The following is a 25,482-nucleotide window of genomic DNA, read 5'->3' as shown; positions in this document are numbered from 1 at the left end:
ACAGGCAAGACAGTTCTTCAAATTTCCTGCTTCAATGAAAACTCTGCCAGATACTCTAGGCCTGTAGGCTGAAGATGGATGCCCCAAAGTTACAAAAGAATTTTGAATGACTATCTAGGAATCCAGATTTCTCTTTTCATTTCTAGAGTTTTGAAAGTTGCTTGCAATGCACTTCCTGTTTACTCAGGTAATATTATATCCTTCGGGGGTCTTTGACAGGATTGAAAAGTAGATAGTTATAATTCTCTTTAGTTATGATAAAAGATAAATTAAATATAAAACTTTAGATTCACCAAGATAGATAATTACATGTTTTCTCTAATTTTGTTAAATACAAATAGACTAGACATAACTGTAATTCTTGCTTGATAACTTTTGTTATATGTAATTTTACTATATTAAAATGAAAACCTTCATTTTTGATTAGACAGAAAAGGACAAGCGCTGCAAGATGGTCTTTCTGTACACTGTAAATATGTGTTGCTACCATTGGTTAATAAAGAAGCTGTTATGGCCTATGGCAAGGCAAAATAGAGCCAGATGGGGATTCCAAGGAGAGAGACAAGGAGAACAAAGGCAGGATCAGGGCAGAAGCTGTGAGCTACCACCAGGAGAAACAAGATATGAGAGAACACGTAATGCCATGAAGCCACATGGCAAAACATAGATTAATAGGAATGGGTTGAGTTAAGTTGTAAGAGCTAGCTAGTTAGAGGCCTGAGCCATAGGCCATACACTTTGTAATTAATATTAGCCTCTGTGTGTTTACTTGAGACCAAGCGGCTGCAGGACCAGGCAGGACACAGAGAAACTTCTGTCTACAGCCATGGATATATTACATTAAGACCATATTTGACCCACTTTTCCAAACTGTCACTCTGCTAAAGCACTTTTACACTGACTATCTGACTTTGTATGAAGAGTTATTAAAAATGAATGCTATGGCCCAAGGCTCAGGGACCACAGAGGAAGAGGGGACAGAAGGACAGTAAGAGCTAGAAGATGGGAGGACCAAAACAGTTCTGGCCCTGACAGAACCACTGCACTCATGGATTCACAGCGGTTAGAAAAGACCTACACAAAATCAACCCAGTTCACAATCCAGCACGAAGCAGGAGGAGTCTAAAGCCCCACCTCTAGCTGGGGACCTACTGACAGTTGATGGCTTCTGAGGCAGAGCAAGCTTTCTTTAAGGTATGGCTTTACTGGGCATAGTAGTAGATGGCCCCAAACCCTTGACTATAATATGACCAGCACAAATTACAATCAGTGGGCTATAAAAAAAAATGAAGAGGACAAGATATTAGGAGTTGGTGGTAGGGTGGATCTGGGAGGAGTTGGGGGAAGAATGGGAGGATTAAATATAGTCAAAATACATACTGTATACATGTATGAAATTCTCAAAAACAATAAAAACATATTAAACAAAAATATGGTGAGCGTAAACTTATATATAAAAGTTAAGTATATTTTTATTTAGGCACTGTTTTATATATTTTCAATATATTATCCAAAATGTAATTAAATGAATGGTTAATTTAAGAATGAATGCTACAATCTTCTTAAAAGACATGTGTGACTGGTAATCATTCTGGATTACTACCATTCATGAAAACATGGTCATCTTTTAGCTAGCATGTCCTGTAGCTAACTCTCCCTCAAAACAGATTCTAGCACACTTAGACTCTGAATCTGACCTAAACAATTTATTCTTAGACTCCCTGGAGTGCTTCTTACATTTTGCATTAAAGGACAGGCTAATTGCATTATACTGAAATCTGTGGGAGAGTGTCTTATTTTTGTTTTTTTCAAGACAAGGTTTCTCTGTGTAGCTTTGGTGTCTGTCCTGGATCTTGCTCTGTAAACCAGGTTGCCCTTGAACTCACAGAGATCTGCCTGGCTCTGCCTCCCAAGCACTGGGAGTAAAGGTGTGCACCACCACCGCCTGGCGGTAAAGTGTCTTAAAATGAACCTGCTCCCCACTACTAATTGCTCAGGCTCAGTTCTATTAAAAAGTCCTTGTACATTTTTCAATAATCCATAATTATCCAAGAATGAATGGGTTTGATCCACATACCAATTCCTGATGGTAATTTAGGGTTTATACCATTGTAACTATTTCTTGGAATGCCACTTTGAAGATCAGTCTATAGGAGTTAATACTTCCCCAGTTGTAAGGAACAAATCTAACTCATGTTGAATTATGTCTTATAATGTGGGTGCTGTTACAACAGCCAATTCTCAGATGGTGAAAAGCTGGACAGTCAGAGTCCATATCCTGCCAACATTACACAATGCTCCTTTTGCAGCGTCAGCCTAATGAATGAATGGAGTCCTTTTTTACACCTCTCCATGAATGAGAATTTAACATGGTTTACTCAGGGGTGGCTCTGGAAAGAGCAAACAGCCACTGAACATGGTGGAAAGAGGTTCATTTTTAATTTCTGTGTGGAATAAATTTAATTTTAGCCCTAAATGAAAGTCAACGCTTTAATAAAATGACACTGGCGTCATTCATTCTTTCTCTCCCTCCAGTGCTGAGGATGAACCCACAGCACTTCACCCAGTCACACAGTCAGCCCACCACCACCCATTCTTGAGCACTCACTCAACAAACATTCTGAGCAGCTACTGGGTCTCAGATACATGGATGCTGTTGATAAAAATACGACTTCAGGAACTTTATACCCAGTTTAAAGGGAAGACAGACACATGGATGCTGTTGATATACCCAGTTTAAAGGGAAGACAGACACATGGATGCTGTTGATATACCCAGTTTAAAGGGGAGACAGACACAAAGAGTTGGTTACAAAACAATGAGGAAAACAAGAAGGATGTGGCTAACAACTGCAGAACAGAACTGGCACATTCTCTAAATTCTCTCTACCAGAGCACATTTTATGCCTTCTAGCTGTTGTTACAATAATGCTGGGACTACTGAGACAGTCATATGGTAAGCTTTGTGCTCTTTCCTTAAAACTGTTAAATTGGAATTTAATTCTAAAATTATACAGTAGTTCACCATAACAAAATGTTGTCAAAGACAAAGTGCCAGCTGGTGTCAGCCTAGACTCTCTGTTAGTCGATCTAGAATGTTTTTGAACAGAAAAAAAAAAATTTTTTTCCAGTCCTGGCTGACCTTGAACTTCCTTCCAAGCCTCTTGCCAAGACCCAAGAATTGGGATTATAGGCAAGCACCATCTTGACCAACAAAATGACTGAATTTTTATATTAGTCATAATTAATCCCTTGAAAACTTAAGGTTTTTGTTCTCTTTGTCATTATTTCCTTTTTTAAAATTTATTTATTTTTATTTTTATGTACATTGGTGTTCTGCCAGTAGGTATGTCTGTATGAGGGCATTGGATCCCCTGGAACTGGAGTTACAGACAGTTGTGAGCTGCCATGAGCAGCAGTGCTCCTAACCACTGAGCTTTCTTTCCAGCCCATCAGTATTTCTTAATTGTTCAGTGCAGATGCATGGACTTGGGGAAGATTATCTACCTGTATAAACTACATACTTTGCATAAATAATCCCAATTAACTTTCCAATGTAGCCAGATTCTCCTTTATTTCAAATAAGTTTCCTATTTGTAGAATACATAATAAAAGTCTACAGATGTATATTTGACTTATAAACATGAGATGTTAATATTTTCACGCAACTAACAGTTGTCTATGTTAAGGATGAAGATGGAATACATACTGTCTGAAACAATCACTTTTTACTTGTCAACTAGTCAATAGCCCCTGCTCAGATCCTTGATGTCCAGCCTATTAACTCCATTTCCACAGACTGTGAAAGCTGTGTGCCAACTTAGGAGATGAAGTGTGCGAATACCTGAAGGGGAAAAGTGCTAAGTTCAACCTCTCATTGTTCCACTTGTTTTTTGGGGGTGGTGGTGGTGGATCAGCAAGGCACAGGGCAGGAGCTCAAAGACCACAGGGCAACAGAATCAATATGCCAACACTAGCGCACCTGCACATCTCAGCCTGCCAGGGAAGGCGGCTACGTAGTCAAGATGCTCTTTCCCTCTTTCGTGAGACAGTTTTATAGAACTCATTATGTAGCTGAGAAATACCTTCAATTTCTAATCATTTTGCCTCAACTTTCCAAATTGGGGGGGGGGGTTATAGGTCTACATCCCCACACTAGGCTCATTATCTGCTTTTTAAATTCATACTCTTTATTCTAGAATTGCAGGCAATTCTGATAGGCTAAGATTGGCAGCAAGTACTCTGATAGCATGAAGACATGATAAAAGATGCACCACTATCAACATGACAGAAATACCATTAGAAGCAGACAAAAATTTAAATAACACAGCAGTCTGATAAAACACTAAATAATAACTGACTGTTCCTATTAATTAAGTCATAAAGAATAAATTACATTCATAGACTTGAGTTATCTGCAACCCAATTCAGAAAGTATTTCCAAGATTTTTCAAATGCTGGTCCTCACAAATATCTATTTAAATATTACTTCAAATAATGAAATTTTAGGTCATACATATTCGGTGATTCTGGGAAAGCCTGTGGCGTGGCCCTTCTGCTTCACATTAGGTCTGATGGCATTTACTGTTCTATATGAAGAGTTCTCTCTGAACCTCCAGCAGTTTATACCTCCACAAACTTAAAACCAGTGCCACAGCAGGGACCCTCATGCTGACTGACGGCAATGGCCCTGCTTCCCAAATCTCCACATAACCATACAAGACCTGACCAGCAAATCTTGTCTGCAGAAAAGCATTACAGCAACCCTGCAGAACAGAGCCCACGTTATACGTTACTACAGGAATAGTGAAGCAGGGAAAAGCCTGGCCAGGCAGTGGCCAGGTCTTCATGCTGGGCTGAGAGCAACACTCTGAAGTAAAAGGCTGCGGCTGTCAGGGCATTCTAATTATTCTCTGTTTCCACCAGTCCCATCAGACAAACTTTTCAATAGAGAGCTGACAGCTGTCAGCTCTGTCTTTTCACTTAGTACTTCTTTGTCCTCCAAGCACATCGCTCATAGCTATGCGATGCTCAGCATTCTTGAGACAGGGTCACACTATATAGCTCAGGCTGCTCTGGAACTTGCTATGTAGCCCAGGATAACCTCAAACTGAGCATCTGCCTGCCTCCCAAGTAACAGGATTACAGACATGTGTCCTCCCGCCCCCACCATGCCTGGCCTACTAGAACCTGCCTAAGGGGCAGTTTATTGATGGGATCATTATAAAGCAAAATGTCCCAAACTACAGCACAAAAATAAAAAACACAAACAAATAAATAATAAATTGGGCATGCTCAAGCAAGCTTTAAAAAGTTTGTCTAGCTGGGCGGTGGTGGCACGTGCCTTGTGTCCCAGTACTCGGGAAGCAGAGGCAGGCAGATCTCTGTGAGTTCAAGGCCAGCCTGGTCTATAGAGAGAGTTCTAGGACATGTTCCAAAGCTACACAGAGAAACCCTGTCTCCAAAATAAAAAAGGTTGTCTATAAACTTGAAGAGAAGATGGATACTAAATTATGATTCAACTAGTGAAACACAAGTTGACACTTTAATATTGTTTCTTAATTTTCATAAAATAAGCTGCAATGTTATTTATCATTTACTGTATAAGCCTCAAACATTTTTCTACTTTCAAATAAACTAATGTCTTGGGCAGCATTATGGTGTCAGGTATTCAAGTAATGTCAGGTATTCAAGTCACTAATTATGGCTGGCTGGCAAATATAAAGACAGACCTAATTGCTCGACTCACCTTCTGAGTGGCTTCTTTTTTCTTTTTATCCTCTTTCTTCCTTTTCTTGTCTTCCATTAACTGTTCTTCCCTTTCTTGCTCCTTCTCTCTATAAAAGAAGTAACACACCAGAAAGGTTATACCTGTACGTCCACACCCCACCTTTTGTAGCAAAGATCACAGTACTAATACCTTACTTAAACCAAAAGGACACATAAAACTCACTCCCTTTAGGTATCCCCACATCATGGCCTGCTAAACCTTTCACAGAACATTCATTACATTAGGCTCGGTTTCAGAGATGCCTACAAGCATTTCTATAATATCTGTATACATCCACACTCAGAGGATTAATGCATCTTTTACTCAGTAATGGGTTTGTTTTGAATGTAATATATAGATGGCTTCTAATTGACCTTGGGTTGCTTCCTCCATCACTCTACCTTTTCTTCTTTTAAAATTTCATTTTATTTTAGAGGTATAGGTGTTTGCCTGGTGCCTGAGGAGGCCAGAAGAGGGTGTCAGATCTCAAGAACAGGAGTTACAGATGGCTATGAGCCATCACTGAATGCTAGGAATTGACTTGGGGCCTCTGGCAGAGCAGCAAGTACTCTTAACCACCAAGCCCTCCCACTTCAAATTTTTTTCTCTTCTTTTTTTTTTTTTTTTTTTTGAGACTGAACCTAGAGCTTGTTGTTTCTCGTAGACTGGGTGGTTGACAAGCCCCAGGGATCTACCTGCCTCTGATCCCTAACCTCCTGCCCTAGAGCTGGGACTACAGGTGTGTGTACCACTCACCTGGCTTTTTTTTTTCCTTTAACAAAAACGTAAGTGAGGTATGTGGTGGTGGCATTGGTGCACGCCTTTAATCCCTGCAATTGTGAGGCAGATCCCTGTGAGTTGGAGGCCAGCCTGGTCTACAGAGTAAGTTCCAGGACAGCCAGGGCTGTTATACAGAGAAACCCTATCTCACCGCCCTCCTCCCCCAACAAAAGAAACTATAAGTGCTAGGGATCTGAACTTCCCAGCCATCTCCTCAACCCCACTATATGTATTTTTAAGGAAGGTACTAAGAGTCCTATAGAAATCAAAGTGTTCTCTATTGGGTGGGTTCATAACTGTATCTTTTTCCTACAAACACAATTCAGGTCAATAAATCTGCTCCACTCAATAGAAAACAAACAATACACACTAATAGACCTCCAGTTGAGGAATTGTGCTAAATCTTCCAAAGCATGTTTGAAACTTTCATTGTATGTTCCCCACAGCAGGAAAGAGACACAGACTATGGCAGTTAGGATTTTACATAATTAACAAACACATCATCTAGAATATGACCAAGATAAAAAAGATTAACGAAACAATTAAGGAACTAACAGGTCTGCAAATGGCAAACCCACAAAAATGGTTCCAGAGGGACTTGAGTCTAGGGAAGAAAGCGGATCTAGTCAAATACACTCAACTACACAAAGCAATCAGTATTTTACCCATGCAAAACAAGAGTTTTCAACACCAGACATGGCAGTGGGCAATCCCAGAATGTGGGCGCTTTGGGAAGTGGAGTGAGGAGGATTGTTGAGTTATAAACTACCATTGGCTACACAGTGACACTTTGTCAAAAACAAACAAAAAATAACCCACAAAAAACCCCACAATATTTAAAAAAAAATTATTTACTTTCCTGTTAAACCGTCACTGAATCCACATAGACAAATATCAAACTTTTTCTCCTACATTCCTGGGCATAAATACAAAAAAGTTTTTTGGTTTTGTTTGTTTGTTTTGTGAGACAGGGTTTCTCTTTGTAGTTTTGATGCCTGTCTTGGATCTCGCTCTGTAGACCAGGCTGGCCTCGAACTCACAGAGATCCACCTGGCTCTGTCTCCAAAGTCCTGGGATTAAAGGCGAGTGTCACCACCGCCTGGCACGAAAGTTTTATATGCAAAACTCAAACTCCAAATGTAACTTTCTCATGAAAATACAATGAAAGGCACACCTCTCTTGAACTCCCTTAGGTCTGGGATTGTGTGTACCATGTATGTGAGTCTGCAGCAGTATAATTTGGTCAGGGCTAGAGAGAGGGTTCAGGGGTTAAGAGCATTAGCTGCTTTTCGCAGAGGACATGAGTTCCGTTCCCAGCACCCATATGACAGCTCACAATCAATGCCCTTTTCTGGCCTTCGTGGGCACCAAGTACTACTCATACAATACACAGACATATATGTCAAGACATCTATATGCATCAAATTATAATAAATTTTTTAAAGGAAAAAGAAACTGAGACAGATGGGTGTTGGCCATCTAAAGAGGTTGGCCAAAGTCCCTGTTATAGTTGGCTTTAGGGATGCCGTGCTTCCTCTCATCAAGTAGGGGAGGATAAGGTTCCCTGATTACCACAACTCAGTTCCCACATTTTATAGTAAAACTGGTTACAGAAGAGGAACAGTCAGTCTGAACATCTCCTGCTTAAATATATGGTGCTTTGAAAAAAGCAAGTTGTCATATTTTTCCTAAATCTAAAATTTCCAAAATTAAATTTTATTCAAAATGCCACACTAAAAAATAAGTATTTAATGAGATACATTCTTAAAAAAGAAACATACCTTTTCAAATCCTTTCCTATAAACAGGTAATTCAGGGAAGAGAATGAAATTCTCACACATACAGAAGGATATTTCTTTCCAAAGCAAACACTTTTCAAAGCTTTCTAGCAGACAAGCTTTGCTTTCTCCCTGACTGTTTTTCTTTTCTTTTTGTTTTTCAATAGCATCTTGGTAGAATTTAAGTCTTCTCCTTACCTTTCACATTCTTAGGGAATTTTTACTTTGCCAAACTCTATTTAAAAGCCCACCACTGACTTATTTGAATCAGTGTGGGACTTGCCTCTTAATTCAGGTGTTTCCTATCTATCTAAGCTGCAGAAATATCATTTGGGGAGCCCAAGGAGAGCAAGGACACTACTCTAGCTGCAATGGAAAGGCACTTGCACGCAGAAGGGTGACAATAAAGAAGGGCATGAAGACAGCAGCAGCCAGGTTTCTCAAGCCTCAAAACAAAAAACCAAACAAAAAATCAAACATATGGAGTTGGATCTAAACTGGTTATCAGCAAGTACTCATTGTTTTCGATAAACACAGACATACATACACATGTAACTGCTTATGTACCCATTCTCTCCCTTCCCACACCTTCTCTCCTTACATCTGTAACTATGAGGCTATAAAACAAGGAATACTCAAATAGTAGTGAGCCTATTTAGCACACAGACTTGCAGCTTTTAATTACCATTCTTTACTAAAAGAACTGGAGTTATTCTGGGGGGAAACCAAAATGCTAATTCAGGGGTTTGGTCCAGGAAAGTTTAATATGAAATCAGACTGCCACAAAGTAGGAGTCCTTAAATTAGAAGACAGTCTGAAGGGAATTCTACTATCTGGGATGACATAAGATCTTCTAGTATCGCTAGAAGAGGTTATAAACCATTATATGAATTAGTAAAGGACAAAGGAGAAATAAATGAATAAATTATGAGAGAGTACCCTCTCTCATATTGGAACATTCAAAGAGTTTTAAAACACCTACCCACAACATACTTTTCAATTTTGAAGGGGAAGAGTAATAGCAGGCTGGCAGACAGCACCTCAATCAAGTAATCTGTCACTTGTTATCATCATGGGGACTTTCTGGGGACCTATCAGACACCTGCACCATGAGAGAGGAAGCAAATGACAAAATAAATGGTTTGAAAGCCTCCCAGGTCAAAGTCAAGGAAAGCTTGAAAACCTGCTGTGAGTAGAGGAACTAAGGAGATGGGACCAAACCCATCCGGCAGTCCTTTTGCTACAAAGGCTGAGGCAATAATGGGAGGGATATGCCTTCAATGGGGCTGGAGAATCAATGGCAGTAAGGACCAATATTGACTTTGCATTTTGTTTTGGTTTATTTTGAGGTAGGGTCTCACTGTAGCAGCCCAGGCTGTCTTGGACTCACTATATATTCCAGACAGGCCTCTAATATGACATAATTCTCCTGCCTCCACCTCAGGAGAACTGCAATTACAGGTGTGAACCACTGTGCAGGGTTAGATCTTTGCTTCCGGCGGTCATACTGCAGGAGTACAGGGGAATGTTCTGTCTGCCAGGAAACACCACAGCATTGGTGAAATAGTTGCATGTGCCTGGGCACCAGGTCAGTGGCTCATTCTTAAAACTCAGGAAACAAGCAAAAAAGGAACTTTTCAAAACTATACAGATTTGAACTCTAAATTCAAGACTGTTTCCCTAAACAACAAATACAAAATTATTATTGCCCAGGCAGCATTCCAGTTCAGTGACATAAGAATCACTAGGGATTTTTTAAACCACCCTCCTCCCAAGTGTTCTAACATGTAGCTAGGCCTGAAAACTGCTGATACAAATGTACTTATTAAAATTTACATATTAAAACTTTACCGAATGTTTGGGCTAGAGAGATGGCTCAGCAGTTAAGAGCACTGGTTGCTTTTCCAGAAGACTAGGGTTCAATTCCAGCACCTATACAGCAGCTCACTACTGTCTGTAACTCCAGTTCCAGGGGATCTGACACTCTCACACAGACATACATGCAGGCAAAATGCCAATGCACATTAAAAAAAATAATAAAAACTTTACCAAATGTGCAAAAATAAATAAATATAAATGCCAGGTAAGGAGGTGAGTCTCCCTTAACCATCTAACAGCTTCTAGGTATGAAGGGCAGGTGGATTTGTTTCTCTTGTATCTACCTCTCCCCTTCCAAACTGCTGAATCAATTCAGCACACACAGTAAGTATTTACCGAGTTCCTACTACTTACCAGGCAATATTGTTCCCAGGTCCAAATATGTATGGAATTGAGGGCCCCTCACATCCCTTACAGCCCCCCAGGGACTCCTGGCTAGAAACCGGGGCTGCCAGCCCAGGGCACCTCATCTGTTTACTCCAATGTTCTGCACACATCTCTTTCATGTGGGTCTGAACATAAAAGGTGAAGGGGCATTGTCTAGGAGCTGGGTTTACTACCCGGCACCAGCACTTGCCCTGCAGGAGGCAAATCTGTGTCATTTCTGCTTTCATTTGTTAGTACTGGAAGAACTGAAGCATATGTAGGCAAACAGAAGATATAACAGGGACAGATATTACAATCTAGAATAAATCAAGAAAGGTAAGAAGTCAAACTATAGTCCCACTGGCCCTTTTCATCACGCTAGGCATAGAATCCAAGGACTCTGCATGCTAAGCACAGGCTCTACACTGAGTTACAACTAAGGTCCCAAACTACAAAGAGCCCCCAAAAGGAAAAACCAGCATTTGCTCATCATTTCTGTAATAGTTATCAGCTGAAAGGAAACTTTTGAGAAAGGCAATTCTGGACGGAAGGATGTTGTAGTGTGTAAAAGGCACAGCCGTCAAATGTGACAAGCAGAGCTCGATCCCTGGGAGCACGTGGTCAAAGTACAGACCCCATCCTTGCAAGCTGTCCTCCAACCTACACACTTCTGCCCACAAACACAGAAAATAAAATGTATTATTTGTTTAAAAACCACAGACAAGGCTGGGTTTAATCCCAGCACTCAGGAGGCTGAGGCAGGAGGATCTCTGTGAGTTCGAGGCCACCCTGGTCTACAAAGTGAGCTCCAGGACAGCCAGGGCTACACAGAGAAACTGGGTGGTGGTGGTGGTGGTGGTGGTGGTGGTGGTGGTGGTGGTGGTGGTGGTGATGGAGGAAGAGTGGGGAGAAGGACGAGGAGGAAAAGGAGAAAGAGGAGAGGAAGAGGAAGAAGAAGAAAAGGGAGAGGAAGAAGAAAGGCTGAGTGTAGTAACATGTACTTCAACTCTACATGTGTATTCCTGGGGCTGGCTAGAGACAGCCTAGCCTAATTGACAAGCTCAAGGTTTCAAAGGGAGAACGTCTCAAAACCAAATTGGATGGCTACTGAGGAATGAATGACTCTTGAGGCTGACCTCATGCACACTAGCATACACACACACACACACACACACACACACACACACACACACACACACACACGAAAGTCAGTAACTGAATAAAAATGAAAACATCCAATAATGCCTGAGCTGTGTGGCACAAGAAGAACCCTGCTCTGCATGCAAGTTCACAATAATGAAGAGCAATGCAGCAGTTGTTCCTGAAAACCTGCCCAAAGGCTCCTGCAGCCTGACACCAAGCAGATGAAACCTAAGAGCAGTTGATCTACAATTCCCCAGTGCAAACTCAACCTACTCATCCATTCTGTACACCTACCACTACCACCAAAACATCCCTTTTATTGTCCACTGTTAAATTCTAGCTCTCATACCGGCTTGCTTCAATGACATCTTCCTTACCAACTCAAATTCCAAAGAAATTTGCCCTCTTCTGTACACAACATAACTGTTTCCCTGCAGGTGTTAAGGCAGACATCATGCCATCAATTACAGAGCCACTACAATGGCTTCTGTAGTGTACGTGGTCTTGTTAGGGATGTCGCTTAGGGATACCTCTCCATGTTTTATACAACCCTCTCTTCCTACCAGGAGGCCTGGAAATAGATCTTGTTCTTTAACAAACACTAGGTGTCTAACATGAGCCAGGCACTTTCCCAAGCACTGGGACAAGGCAGAAACAAAGCCATGCTTCAGCTTGATGAGGGAACAGGGAATAAACAGGGCATACAACAAAATATGTATGTAAAATACACACTTCAGGTGGTGACAAGGCAGAACTGATGGAACTGATAGAGAATGGCAGAAGAGGGCACTACCTTACCTGACATGGCTGGGAATGGCCTCTGATAAGATGGCCTAGGAATGGAGATCATGGGGCAAGGCATTCATTGGGCCCTGTGGATAGCAAGAGAGCATTCTACACAGGGAATGATAAGTATCAAGGGGCAAGATAAGAGAGAAATGTATGGTGATTCTGGGCTACACACTGCTTTGATAAAAGCGTAGACCCACTATTTCTGAGACTTGATGACTCACAGAACTGGTGGAAAACGTCATGTTGGTAACCTGAAATGGGCGGAGCCAACAGCCACAGCGACCTTTCAGTCTTACAATACTACAGTTTAAAGCAATAGGCTACGGTAATATAAAAAATAAGCCATGTAAAGATGGCTACCACACAGAGAATCTGGATTATGTTCTCTTTGATATTCGTAACTGAAGAAAAACATTTGATTGCAAAAGCTGTTGAGTTATGCCAAAACGTATATTTTAAAGGTACCTTGACTTCAAAATTTGGATTTAAGGATATATTGCTTTGGAAAAGAGGTTGTGCTTTTGTTTCTACAGAAAGCCAGAGGCTGTGGATTTGTTCCAGATTAAGATACATCAGGTTTCACCAGCCAAGACCCCCTGAAAGGTCTCCGATGACACCATGGCCCAGATGATCCAACATCCAGAGCGGTTTCAAGGCAACTGGTTCACACAATACAGCCTCACAGACTACCCCATAGGCCTAAAGTTTTTTTTTGCGTCCCCATAAGATACAGCGCCTCCCTCCAACAGGAAGTAGTAAGAGATGCTACGCCCAAATTCCCAAATATACCAAGCTGGCTTTGGAGGTGGAATTGGCTCACTCCCCCTCTAAAAACCCAGACATATTGCTAAAAAAAAAAAAAATGGTTAAGAAATTCTTGTGTCCCAAATCAGAAGAGCCCTCTGGTGTGGGACAGAAAAAAACCAATATTTTTATTTAAAACAGATTGATTATAAATGTGATCTCTTTCTAAAAAAGAAAAGGGGATATGATATAGATATATGAGGCTATAGAGATGATAAGATAAAAGGATAGATTAATCAACCTACTTTTAAAGAACAACTTGTTTAAAATGTTTTACATTGGTATAGATTTTAGTTTATGTTTAAAATGTTTTACATTGGTACAAATTTTAGTTTACTGATACAAACTTGAAGTTAATTTTGTTATACTGTACATATATATTTCTATTCTTGATTGAGGTATTATGTTTATGTAACTCATTTAAAATTGTAATGGATAATTAAAAATAGATTAATAATTAGTCATTTATGATAATCATATTTGTAACCATGTTAGCTAAGTCTTCTAGATATATATATAATATATATATTATATATATAAATATATATATTTCAGATAGATAGGTAATCTTCAAACACTTCATAGACCTAGAGAATATGGCATTTAAATAACTTAGAATTCTGTTGACGTGAGACACAATTGCTCCTGGCTGCACCAATTTGATCCCGAGAGAATGTTGGGCTTCTAAGACATTTCCATTTGGAAGTTTGTCTTCTTGGCACAAAATGGCCTACTGGGCAAAGAACTGCCCTTGCCTTGATGGCTGACAGTACGAATGCAATGCTGTCCTTCCTGGACAAGTGGGACACAAGGAAAGCGACCACTGTACTCTGCCAAGACAGGGTAAGATGGTCTTTCAGAATTTCTGCCTCTGAAGATGGTCTGTCAGATACTCTAGGCTTGTAGCCAATTTGAATGCACCAACAATGCTGAGAAACATTAGGTGACTGTCCAGGCTGCCAGCTGTCTTGGTCTACTCTTGCAAGATTCCCGAAAGTTGCTTACATCCATCTACCATTTCTCAGGTACCATTATGTTCCTTCTCAGGTCTTTGATATGGTTAAAGACTAGATAATTTCCTCAGTTATGATAAAAGATAAGTTAGATATAAAACCTTAAACTCACAAATATAAGATAGATAGGACATCTTCTTTAATATTGTAACTGTAATTCTTGCTTGATAATTGTTTTGTTATATGTAATTTTACTATGTTAAAGTTAAAACATTTCTTTTTAAAAAAAGAAGAAAAGGGGAAGTGCTGTGGATATTACTCTATATAAAAACACTGATGGTCAGTGACCAGGCAGGAAGTATAGGCGGGACAAAGAGAGAGGAGAATTGGGGAAACAGGAAGAAGGAGGGAGAGACACTGCAGCCACCGCCAGGAGAAACAGCATGTAAAGATGCCGGTAAGCCACCAGCCACGTGGCAAGGTATAGATTTATAAAAATGGGTTAATTTAAGATAAAAGAACAGTTAGCAAGAAGCCTGCCATGGCCATACAGTTTATAAATGATATAAGCGTCTGAGTGATTATTTTATAAGTGGATTGTGGGACTGCGGGGCTTGGGGAACCTGGAGAGAAGCCCTCCAGCAACAGGTGATATTTTATTTTTTATTTGTATGTTAATAAATAAAATTGCCTGGGGGTCAGAGCTAATAGCAAGCCATAGCAGAAGCTGGGCGGTGGTGAGAGCACACCTTTAATCCTGATCACATGACAGGCAGATCTCTGTGTGTTCAAGGATACCACCAGCATGGAGACACATGCCTTTAATCTCAATACCAACCATAGGAGACCTGGAGGTCTGTACAGACAGGCAGTGACAAGGAGGTAATGTGGTTGGGTTTACAACCAATGAGAAGGCAGAACAGAAAGTCAATAAAAAGACAGATACACAGGAAGTAGGTCTCTTTCTGAGGGGAAGGACGACAGTGGCAGGGAAGGGTAGGAAAGGTTTTTTGTTTTGTTTCTTTTTTTTGGTATTAGCTCTTAGCTACTGTTCTGACCTCTTGGGCTTTTAACTCTGCCTTTGGCTCTGTGTTTCTTATTTAATAAGACTGTTACATCTACTGGAGTGTTCTTAGAATAAAGGCATTTTTAAGTCAGATGGCAGGCATCTTCCTACACTGGACACAGAATCAGACTCATAAAACCCTGTAGTATTCCCACCTCCAACCAAAAGACAACCTCTCCCAGTAGATATATTGAGATCTCCTATAGCAGGCCTTATCCAGAGCATACTACACACATCTGTACATGGATGGGTATGGAGGTGGTATTAGCCTGATTCTTCTTGTCACTTGCCTCACACAGGTACCGAGGACATGGGGCTCCATGTAAATACTTATCATTGAAAGAGTGAACAGTGCAGTGTGTGTGTGTGTGTGTGTGTGTGTGTGTGTGTGTGTGTGTGTGTGTGTGTGTGTAGCATTTGCCTGGCACATGCAACCCCTGGGTTCAAGCAGAATAAACAAAGAGTGAACAATGCTTTCTGTACTTTAAATGGGAGACATGTTGAAGAAAAGCCTCAAAGCCAACAATGGTAGCACACACTTTTAATCCCAGCACTCAGGGAGGCAGGTGGATCTCTGTGAGTTCCAGGCCAGCCTGTCTAGAGAATGAATTCCAGGCCTGCCAGGGCTACATAGAAACCCTGTCTCAGGGGGAAAAAAAGCCTCAAAAGTAATGGCTAAAATCTAATAAGCACACTTCATGACTGTGACGCACCAGTTACTGGACCATAATAGTAAGCAAAAGAGACAGTCCCTGTCTTGAGAGTGTTGACACCTTAGACAAAGAGACAGGAAACACAATGCCAGGAAATCATGACAAATACCATGAATAAAGCTGGGTAAAGGGACAAGCAATGTGAGACATTGGCTGCTATTGTTGAGACAGTGGCATCTGAAGAGAAACCTAAGCGGAGAAAGTCCTATGGGAGGGCACAGTGGTGTGATGGCAGTCCAGCCATTGGGAGTTGGGGCAGGAACACATTGGAGTCTAGGAGCTTGAGGAGAGCCTGGGCAACACTGTGAGCTTCAGAGGGAGGGGGAAAGAAAAGGAGAGAAGGAAGAAAAGGAGAGGGGAGAAGAGGTGACAAGAGAGACTAGTAAAGAGCTTGGTGTTTGTTTAGGAACTTGCATTGTTGGAGGGAGGGGAGAGCCACAGCCAGCCTCCTACTGACACTCTCACTTCCCTGTGCTTACAATGAGATGACGACACTTCAAAACCCCAGACTGCTATTAAAAATACTCTCTTCTGCCTCATTCATGTATTCCTATGGTACCTGCTTAATGTTGAGTACTATGCAGAGGCCAAGAGTTGAGCAGCAAAGAGGGCCTGTGCTTCCTGGAGCTCTTAACCAAACTTGGTAACCATAGAGGCAACATCTCCAATGCACTCCTGAGTACTCCGAGGAAAGCTTGCAGCGCCTTTGGTGTTTCAGCGCATGAGCAGAAAGTACAACCACCACCTAGATAAGTTGCCAGGTAGTTATGCCAAGTAACAAAGCCAATGCCAAAGGCTGTGTACTGTATGATGGCACAATATGTAGACACTGTGTTAATCCAGTTAAGAGATCACCCATGAAGGACAGGAGAGGAAGGACTGTCAGTATCTTGGCTAGTACAGTAACTAGAGTAAAATGAAGTCAGCTGTAAACGAACAGCCAAGGCTCAATTGGACAGGAAATGGCTGCAGATATTCAGGAGAATGTTCCCTTTCTTAAAGGTCTGGATAATTGACCATCTGACACTACCCTGACACTACGGCTGTCTAAGTGGCACCTCTTCTAGTCCCAGAGTTTACAAACAACTGCACAGACTAGTGGACAGACCTGAACAGATACAGTCACATATCCAACAGACCTCTGAAGACGGACCAGAGGCAAACTGCTATTAATGTGTATCCAGGAAGTTCTGCCGCGTGAGAAAAGGCCAAATTATGCATTGTCTGATGGCAAATTTTGTAACATTTTTGAAAGGACAAGTGGTTAGCTGCCACAGGCTGCGTGTGAGGGCAAGGCAGATGAGGTTATAAAGGTGCTCTGTCTCCATAGTGATGGAAATGTGACAGAACTGTGTACAACTACTTACGTGCACACATACATAAATACAAGTAAAAGGAACCTTGTAAGATCCATGGCTGTATTAACGTCATAATTTTGGCTGTGATATTGTACTATAGTTTTACAAGCAGTTACCACTGGTGGAAACTGGGTTAAAGAGTAAAGGGAATTCTTTTGTACTGTTTTTTACAACTGCACATGAAATCTACAATTATCACCACAAAAAAATCAATTAAAAAAAAAAAACTTCAAACACTGATTCATCTTTTAGTCTCCTAATTAACACATTTCCAAGGACCTATACTTAAAAAAAAAATTTTTTTTTACTCACTTCTTTCGTGTGTAGTGTTTTTGCAAGCATGTATGTATGTGTACATACTTGGTGCCCACAACGATCCAAAGAGTGCATTGGATTACATGGAACTAGAGTTACAGATGGTTGTGAACTATCATATGGATGCTGGGAATTGAACCCTGGTCCTCTGAATGAACAACAAGTAAGCCATCTCTCCAGCCCCAGGACCCATACTTTAAAACATTTTGAAACTAGCTATTTATAAAAGTTGTATCTGAGAACTTTAGAAAATTTTTAGTCGACAGTCCTAAACACTCAATTCCAAAAATATTCTATAATCTATACTTCAACCTGCCATGTTCCAGTTGTTACAGTTTTCTGCTAACCAAATGTCTCTTGTCTAAAGCACATCAGATGTCACAGGTCATTCAGAATGCTTCTCTACCACACTGTTCACAGTAATTCTTTTAGTTGTTATTCCATTTTGTGGTGGTACATACCTCAGCTCTGTTAACACCAATGACAATTCCAAGTTCCTTCTGGTCTATTTCCCAGACTTCCTCATGACCAAAGACAAAGTCATTCATGTTGCTATAAAGAGCACCTATGTGCAACTTCAATGGAGGAACACAGAAGGTTCCCATCCTGTCAAGAGGGCAGGACAGGGATGAGGTGGTCCTGAAGCCTACAAATGTCACAGCAGTTTCCTGACTGCAAGAGGAGGAAGAAGCTCCCCTGGAGCCTGGCTTTCAGATCCTCAAGGACCCCTGAGAAGGCATTACCATTTAATTATCTCTGCCCATCAAAGGAGTGCACATCACTCATTGTTTGCCCACAGAGAACTCTCCTCAACAGATTTAAACAGAATTTTTCAAAAGACATCTAATACCTGTGATTTGTCAAGTATGTATGTCCTTAAAAGACAAAAGGTAATCCTTGCAATTTATAAAACAGAAAGAAAATAACTAGGCACAAACCATTACCAATCAAAACCAATTAAGGATTAATGATACCACATGAAAATTTGGGAAGAGAAAAAGTAACAAAAGGGTGCAGTGAAAAGAGTTAAACAGTGTGCTCCAAGTATTCATTGAAAGCGTTTTTAATTTTAAATGCATAAGAAAGGGAGCCTGCTGGAATACATCCATCTAGGCAGAGGAAATTATATAGTAGGGTACTCCAAATATCTGTGTTGGGTTTGTTCTTAACATTTTTTCATTTGTTGGATCTGTCTGAGGGAATTTAATGGGATGCTAATGCAATTTGTACATGATATTAAATTAGAAGACACGGGCAAACACTGCTAAGAGATAGAAATCATTTTGAGACTGAGTGGCTCACAGGAAGAAAACATAAAAACTACAAAACTTCAGTAATGCATTTCTTTATTCCACAAGGGTACAAACATTTCTCCTGCCTTCAGCTGTATCTTATGACATGATAGGCAATATGTCAGTGACATACAACATCTTCAAGCTTCCTTTGGGAACTGTGTAAAATATGCACAATGATGCATGCATCAAAACATCAAACAGCAGTACTCCACTAATAATATACTCTGATCGTGCTTAGCATTTGCAACTGGACTGTCTCATAGTGGGGCTATGGAATGATATGATCACTCTGCAAAGCAGTTTGGCAAGCTCTGAAAGAGTGAAACAGACATTTGCCTATGACCCAGACATTGCACTTGCAAAGAGTGTGCCTCCAACAAAGACTTTCAAATAAACATTCATGACAGCTTTCTTTGTAATTGCTGAAAACTAGAAATGCCCAAATATACTTCAAGAAGTGAATAGATAAATTAAGATACAGAATACAACAGACTGCTACTCAGCAATAAAAGGGATGAAGTACTGATGTACCCAACACAAATAAACCTCAAAATATGATGATGGGTAAAAGAGGCCAGACTAGAGGAGCTGCTGAATTATCTCATTTGCCTAAAAATATCAGGAAATGCAAACTACTCTATAGTGATGGAAGGTAGACAGACAGGCTGAGGTTTGGGGAAAGGCGGGAAAAGATGGGCAGGAGGGATGATGACAAGTGGGCAAAAGGAGACTTTGGTGGTAAAGAACAAGTTCATTATCTCTGTATACAGATCAAGATGTATCGAAGTATACAGTTTAAATACAAGCAGTTTAGTATATGCCAATTTTATCTTAAAGACAAGAAAAATAAAAGGTCTTTTAAAAAAGGTTCTAGGTGAAATTCCTAAATGGCTTCTGCCTTCATGACAGCACAGTAACTCCTCTAGTCCTATGAACAAGTTCTCATTTCATCTTCAGTGTGTACACTATTTGCCAAGATCACAGACTTCTAACATGGAGTCTGTGCACCAGCAGCACCCCTCTGATGGGTATACATTTTCATCTTTCAATGCAATGACCTCTCCTTTCTCCATCTTTACCTTCCTATCTCATTGCTTTAACCTCTCTGGACTCTTAACTTGCAATCAATCAGCAATGCCTACATGAAGTGTATCAAAGCTGTTTATTTTTCATTCTTGTGGATTTTGATTGTCTTAAAATACAAAGGTTCTTCAAATTCAAAAGGCCCCTTATGACATGTGTGGTGGCACTCATGACAGGCAGATCTCTTGGAGTTCAAGGCCAGCCTGATCTACATAGTGACACAGCAAGTTCTGGGCTAGCCAGAAAAAGGGGTTGGGAGGGAGAAAGAAGATAAGGGAGGGATAAAGGGAGGGACAGAAACATGGAGAGGGACCTCACCTTAGGTTTTAAGGTAAATTTGGTAAATGAAACTTTGCTAACATTACCTTCCATTTTACTGGTCAAAGTTCTTTCCCATACATAATGAATATGGCAGGCTCCTAAAGGCAGCCTAATAGTAGTAATACTACTGATATCGAGGCAAGCTAAGGAACAGCACTGTGGTAAGTGCTATACCACATACTCTAATATTTATAACCTGGAGCCACTAAGAACTATTTACAACTCAGGGACCAGAAAAACCCACAAAACCCCCCCACGATTCAGAAAAACACTTTACCCTTCACATTTGACAGCAAGAAACTGAAAAGGAAGCTTTGGGAAGAACTACTCACTACAAGAGTGATAACTATGTTCCTACCCAGGCAAGAAAATCAACTTGTCACTTCAAACCCACAGCATCAAGGCACACAGACCTAGAAGAATCTGAACACATTAACAGTAGACGGGAGATGCAGTCACAACACTCAGGTGTGGACATTCTGTGCTATTTGCTGCCTCTGGGCATGGCCCGATGCACTTTTTATTTTATATTAAAAGAATAAACAGAGCTGGGTGAGATGCCTTAGCAGGTAATTACCCTACATTACGGTGAGAGGAAAGGCAGGCTCCCCAACTGTCTTCTGACTTCCAAATCCACTCTGTGGCACCCACATGCCCATAAACACAATAGCAACAAAATAATTAATTACAAAAAGATTAAATAGCTGGGTATCATGACTCATGCTTGTAATTCCAGCACTTCAGAGGCTGACAAAGGAAGACTGGCCCAAGTTCAAAGACAGCCTGGGCCACAGAGTAAGATTCTGCTTCAAATAACATCAGCAGTAATAACTGACTTTTGAAATACATTAAGACTGTCAGAAAATTCATTCATACCAAAATTAAGTTGAAACTCTACTCTGTGGTAACTGTCAAGCAATTCAAGAGTGGAGTCTGACTCAATTCATGGTATCCAGCAGCGTCAGTGGCCAAGACCTGGAAAATGGAGTGCTTTACAATGGCCACACAGACCAGGGCCTCCTCTTCAGGTGCTGACTAGAAGCTAGGAGCTGAGCACACCCAAGGGGGAAAGAGGTCTGTGGTCCTAAGGCACTTCTTGCCAACACCATCAGTAGCTTGGCCCTCCTCTACCACTAAGCTACCCCTTTTCCCAAGGGCTGTATACTTGCACACAGAAGAAATGAGGCTTAATGATGTCATACGATTCTTATAAAGCAACATTAAAGTTTATGGAATCCATGTGAAGACAATGAATACAAACAGTACATTGCACTCCTCTCTGAGCATAAGTTCTCAATCTCGCCCTGACAGGTACCATGGAACAGACACAAGGAGAATCAGAAGAGTCCAGTTATGTTTGCCCTTTAAGTAATTTACACATTCCTCTAGGTTTATGCCTTAAAGAGAAACAAACAAACATATGCTTTATGCCAATTGAACAGAAGAGATTTAGACTTTATCTATGAAGGTTTATGGCAAGTGAGCCAGGCAGAGACACAACAGAGCACAAACTTCTTTGGTAACCCAGGAAAGTGTTTTGTGAATGATCTATCACAGTTACCCTTGTAACTTTCCAAAGACAATCTCAGTCACAGCTCATTTCCTGGTGGGACTGCTCCATTCCCATTCAGTTTGTATTTGCTCTTCTAATTCGGGAAACGCTACGAGAAAGGGTGCTATTTGTGACACTTATCTTGGTATGAAAAAAAAATTAGCAAAGAAGAAAAGCAACCCTGAATTCAAGATTCCACAGGTGACAGTTGTACCCTACTTCTCAATGCTTCTAATTTGTACTCTATTTTCAGAATGGTAAAAATGGAAAGTCATGTTCTTGTGCGCCAGTAGTTGTTATGTAAATTTAGAAAGCTGAATAATTGAATTACTCTGAAGGAAATGTATATTTCTGAAAGTTAAGCATGTTTAATAGTAATAAGTAATGAACTACAGAATAAGGCTGACTTGTGAACTCATATGACCCAGTTCTTCAACTAAAATTACATACCTGGAAAGTGACTTAAAATCTAAAATATGAATTATATATGGTCTTTTGTAACAGCCATAACAAACACTATCTGTGGGGCAGATAAAGGATGCCTATCCCATTCAAAATGACACCCAAGTCTCCACAGAGACAGTGTAGCACCTAATTTCTACTTAGGTGACCTGACTATGTTTAAAACGAATGAGCAAACCTTGTTAACTGTCCACAATCTCAGTAACAGCTATGTGTAAACTTTGTTTTTCTGAGAGATACTTTTATACCAATAAAAAGAACTCCCTCTTTCGAGGAAAGTATTCTTTCTATGAATATTAGTTACTTTTTTATTGCTATGGTAAACACATGACAGGCAGGAGCTGATATAAAGACCACGGGGGAGTAATGGTTACTAGCTTGCTTCCCATGGCTTGCTCAGTCTGCTATCTTGTACACCCTAGAATCACCTGGGTAGTACTGCCCACAGTGGGCTGGGACTTTCCACACCAATCATCAATTAAAAAAAAAATCCCCACATGCATTTTCTTAATTGAGATTCCTTCTTCTCAGATGACCCTCAACTGTGCCAAGGTGACATAAAAGCTAGCTGGCACACTATGTATTGCTTGAATCTAAAGATTCTATTAATGGCTGGGTGGCGGTGGCGGTGACGCACGTCTTTAATCCCACTTTAATCGAACTCAGGAGGCAGAGGCCAGCAGATCTCTGTGAGTTCGAGGCCAGCCTGGTCTACAGAGCGAGATCCAGGATAGGCTCCAAAGCTACAGAGAGAAACCCTGTCTTGAAAAACAAAAAACAAACAAACAATTCTATTAATGAATGCACACAGTATTTCTTTAATTCTGACATGTTTTGGAACTCCAAGGATCCTCTGATTTCTCTTGAATTTCTGTTTCATAACCCTATACCCAAACATAGCCAATCATGACCAAATATTTCTTCTCCCAGGTACCCTCCCCTCTTCTACACTGTAGTCAGAGATAAGGAAGAGAAACGCAGTTTAAGATCACATTGTAGGGGGCTGGAGGGATGGCTTAGTGGTTAAGAGCACTTGTTCTTGCAGAGGACCTGGGTTTGAGTCCCAGCACCCACATGGCTCACAGCCATCCATAATTCCAGCTCCAGGGAATCCAATTCCCTCTTCTGATTTCCTAGAGCACCAGGAATGCATGTGGCACACAGACATACATGTAAGCAAAACACTCATACATATAAATCTTAAAAACAAAACAAAACCACACACACTGTAGGTTAGGCAAGAGAGATGGCTCAGTGGGTGCTTATGCCAACCTGATGATCACCTGCATTAACTTCCAGGACACACACTGATGGAAAGGAGAACCAACTCCCGCAAGTTGTCCTATGACATGTATGCCATGACACTGTACACACACACACAAATAATAAGTGGATAAATAAATCAATATAATGTGATATAAAAAGATTACATTGTATTTTGGACATTAATGGCAAGAATTCTGGCAAATTATCCAACTTTTCTATCAGTTGTGTAGCTAAGAAGGGGGATATAAGTACTGATTGTGAAAACAGCTGTGCTGATAAGCTGACACCACCCAGCACAGGAGCTGCTGTTACAGCCTCTCCCACATCATGCACTTACCTGCAGAAATCAAAGAGAAGCAGCTATTGGTATGAGACACCCCACTCCCAAGAAAGCCCTTGTCTCTATAAAATGAGATCTATACATCTCACTTTTTACACCAAAAAATAAACTCCAGATGGGTAAAGAGGGAAGAGGGAAAAAAAGGAAAGGGTGGGGGAGATAATCACACTAGGAAATAGCACATTATTTTAAAATGTAATTTGGGAATAGATAAACTTTCTAACTATGATACAAACTCAGAAGCCATAACAAATGACAACATATCTGGCCATAGGAAAACTTTAACACAATTATCAGCTATAAAATTCTCTGTGAACAATGTCAGTATTGTGAGAAAACAACACCAGTACTTTATATTGCCAAGAGCTAGATTCCACATTACATGAGCTCCTACACATCAATGAGGAGATCAGCCAGTGGGGAAAGGAAGTGGACACCTGAGAATAGGAACATGGGAATAATGGTGTTGTCAACAGTGAAAGCAGGCATCCACAGACACCACTGTTGGCGAGAATGTAACCTGGTAAAATCTCTATGCAAAACAACCTGGCAGTTATTTATCAAAATTAAAGTACAGTCTTTGACTCCGCTATCTTATTTTTTGGCATTTGTCACAGGAAAAGATTTACTCACGATTACACATGTGGAGACTTGTATATGTAGAGAATAGTGTATGTAATAGCAAAGATTAGGGGACTAGTTCAATAAATTATACCTTATCTACTCAGGGAATACTATGCAATTGTATAAAGAAGCTCTTACTGCATAAACAAAGCTAAGTCTCCAAGACACACTGCTCAATTTAAAAGGCAAGATGCAAAACAGAGTTCATGCTGTAGTATATCGAAGTAAAAGGGAGCTGACACATAATCTTTATGCAGGGATGGACACCTCTGGAAGGAAACCAAACGACTACTGAGACAGCTACTGCTACTACTGTAACAACTGCACAGCCTTAAAAAGCCTGTGGGAACGCTGAGGCATGTGCACGCCCTAGCATGTATGAGGGGGGGTCAAAGGCCAAGTCTCCAGAGTCAGCTCTCTTCTGTCACCTTAGGGGACCCAGGCCTCCATCTCAGGTCATTAGGCCTGCATGGAAGTTCTTCTTCTCCCAGGAGCCATATTGCCAGGGCCAATTTGTACAACCTTTTTATAGTTGGTGTGCTTGATTTTTACTTTAAAAAATTATTTAAAAAAATATTTTTCTCAAAAAGAAAATATTTTTATTTTATTTTTATGTGCGCTTTGTCGGCATGTATACACGTGCATCACCTATGTGCCTGGTACCTGAGGCCAGAAGAGGGTATTGGATCTCCTCGAACTGTAGTTATAGATGGTCGTAAGCCACCATGTGGGTGCTGGGAATTGAACCCAGGTCCTCTGTGGGAGCAGCCAGTGTTGTTACCTAATCACTGAGCCATCTCTCCAGTCCCCTAAATATTAAATAT

General features: G+C 40.7%; 1 protein-coding gene across 7 annotated transcripts in view; it reads right to left on the bottom strand.

Moving 5' to 3' along the window:
* Tnrc6b (trinucleotide repeat containing adaptor 6B) overlaps positions 1-25,482 on the bottom strand; it is a 233,601-nt gene that overhangs the window by 62,513 nt on the left and 145,606 nt on the right. For all 7 annotated transcript variants that reach the window (XM_037197686.1, XM_028871192.2, XM_028871189.2 and 4 more), the window contains one exon: positions 5,749-5,836. In XM_037197686.1, the coding sequence (XP_037053581.1) occupies positions 5,749-5,836 (88 nt within the window). The remainder of the gene's footprint in view (positions 1-5,748; positions 5,837-25,482) is intronic.

The sequence above is a fragment of the Peromyscus leucopus genome, chromosome 20 (assembly GCF_004664715.2).
Source record: "Peromyscus leucopus breed LL Stock chromosome 20, UCI_PerLeu_2.1, whole genome shotgun sequence".
NCBI lineage: Eukaryota > Metazoa > Chordata > Mammalia > Rodentia > Cricetidae > Peromyscus > Peromyscus leucopus.
This window is presented reverse-complemented; position numbering and strand designations above follow the sequence as displayed.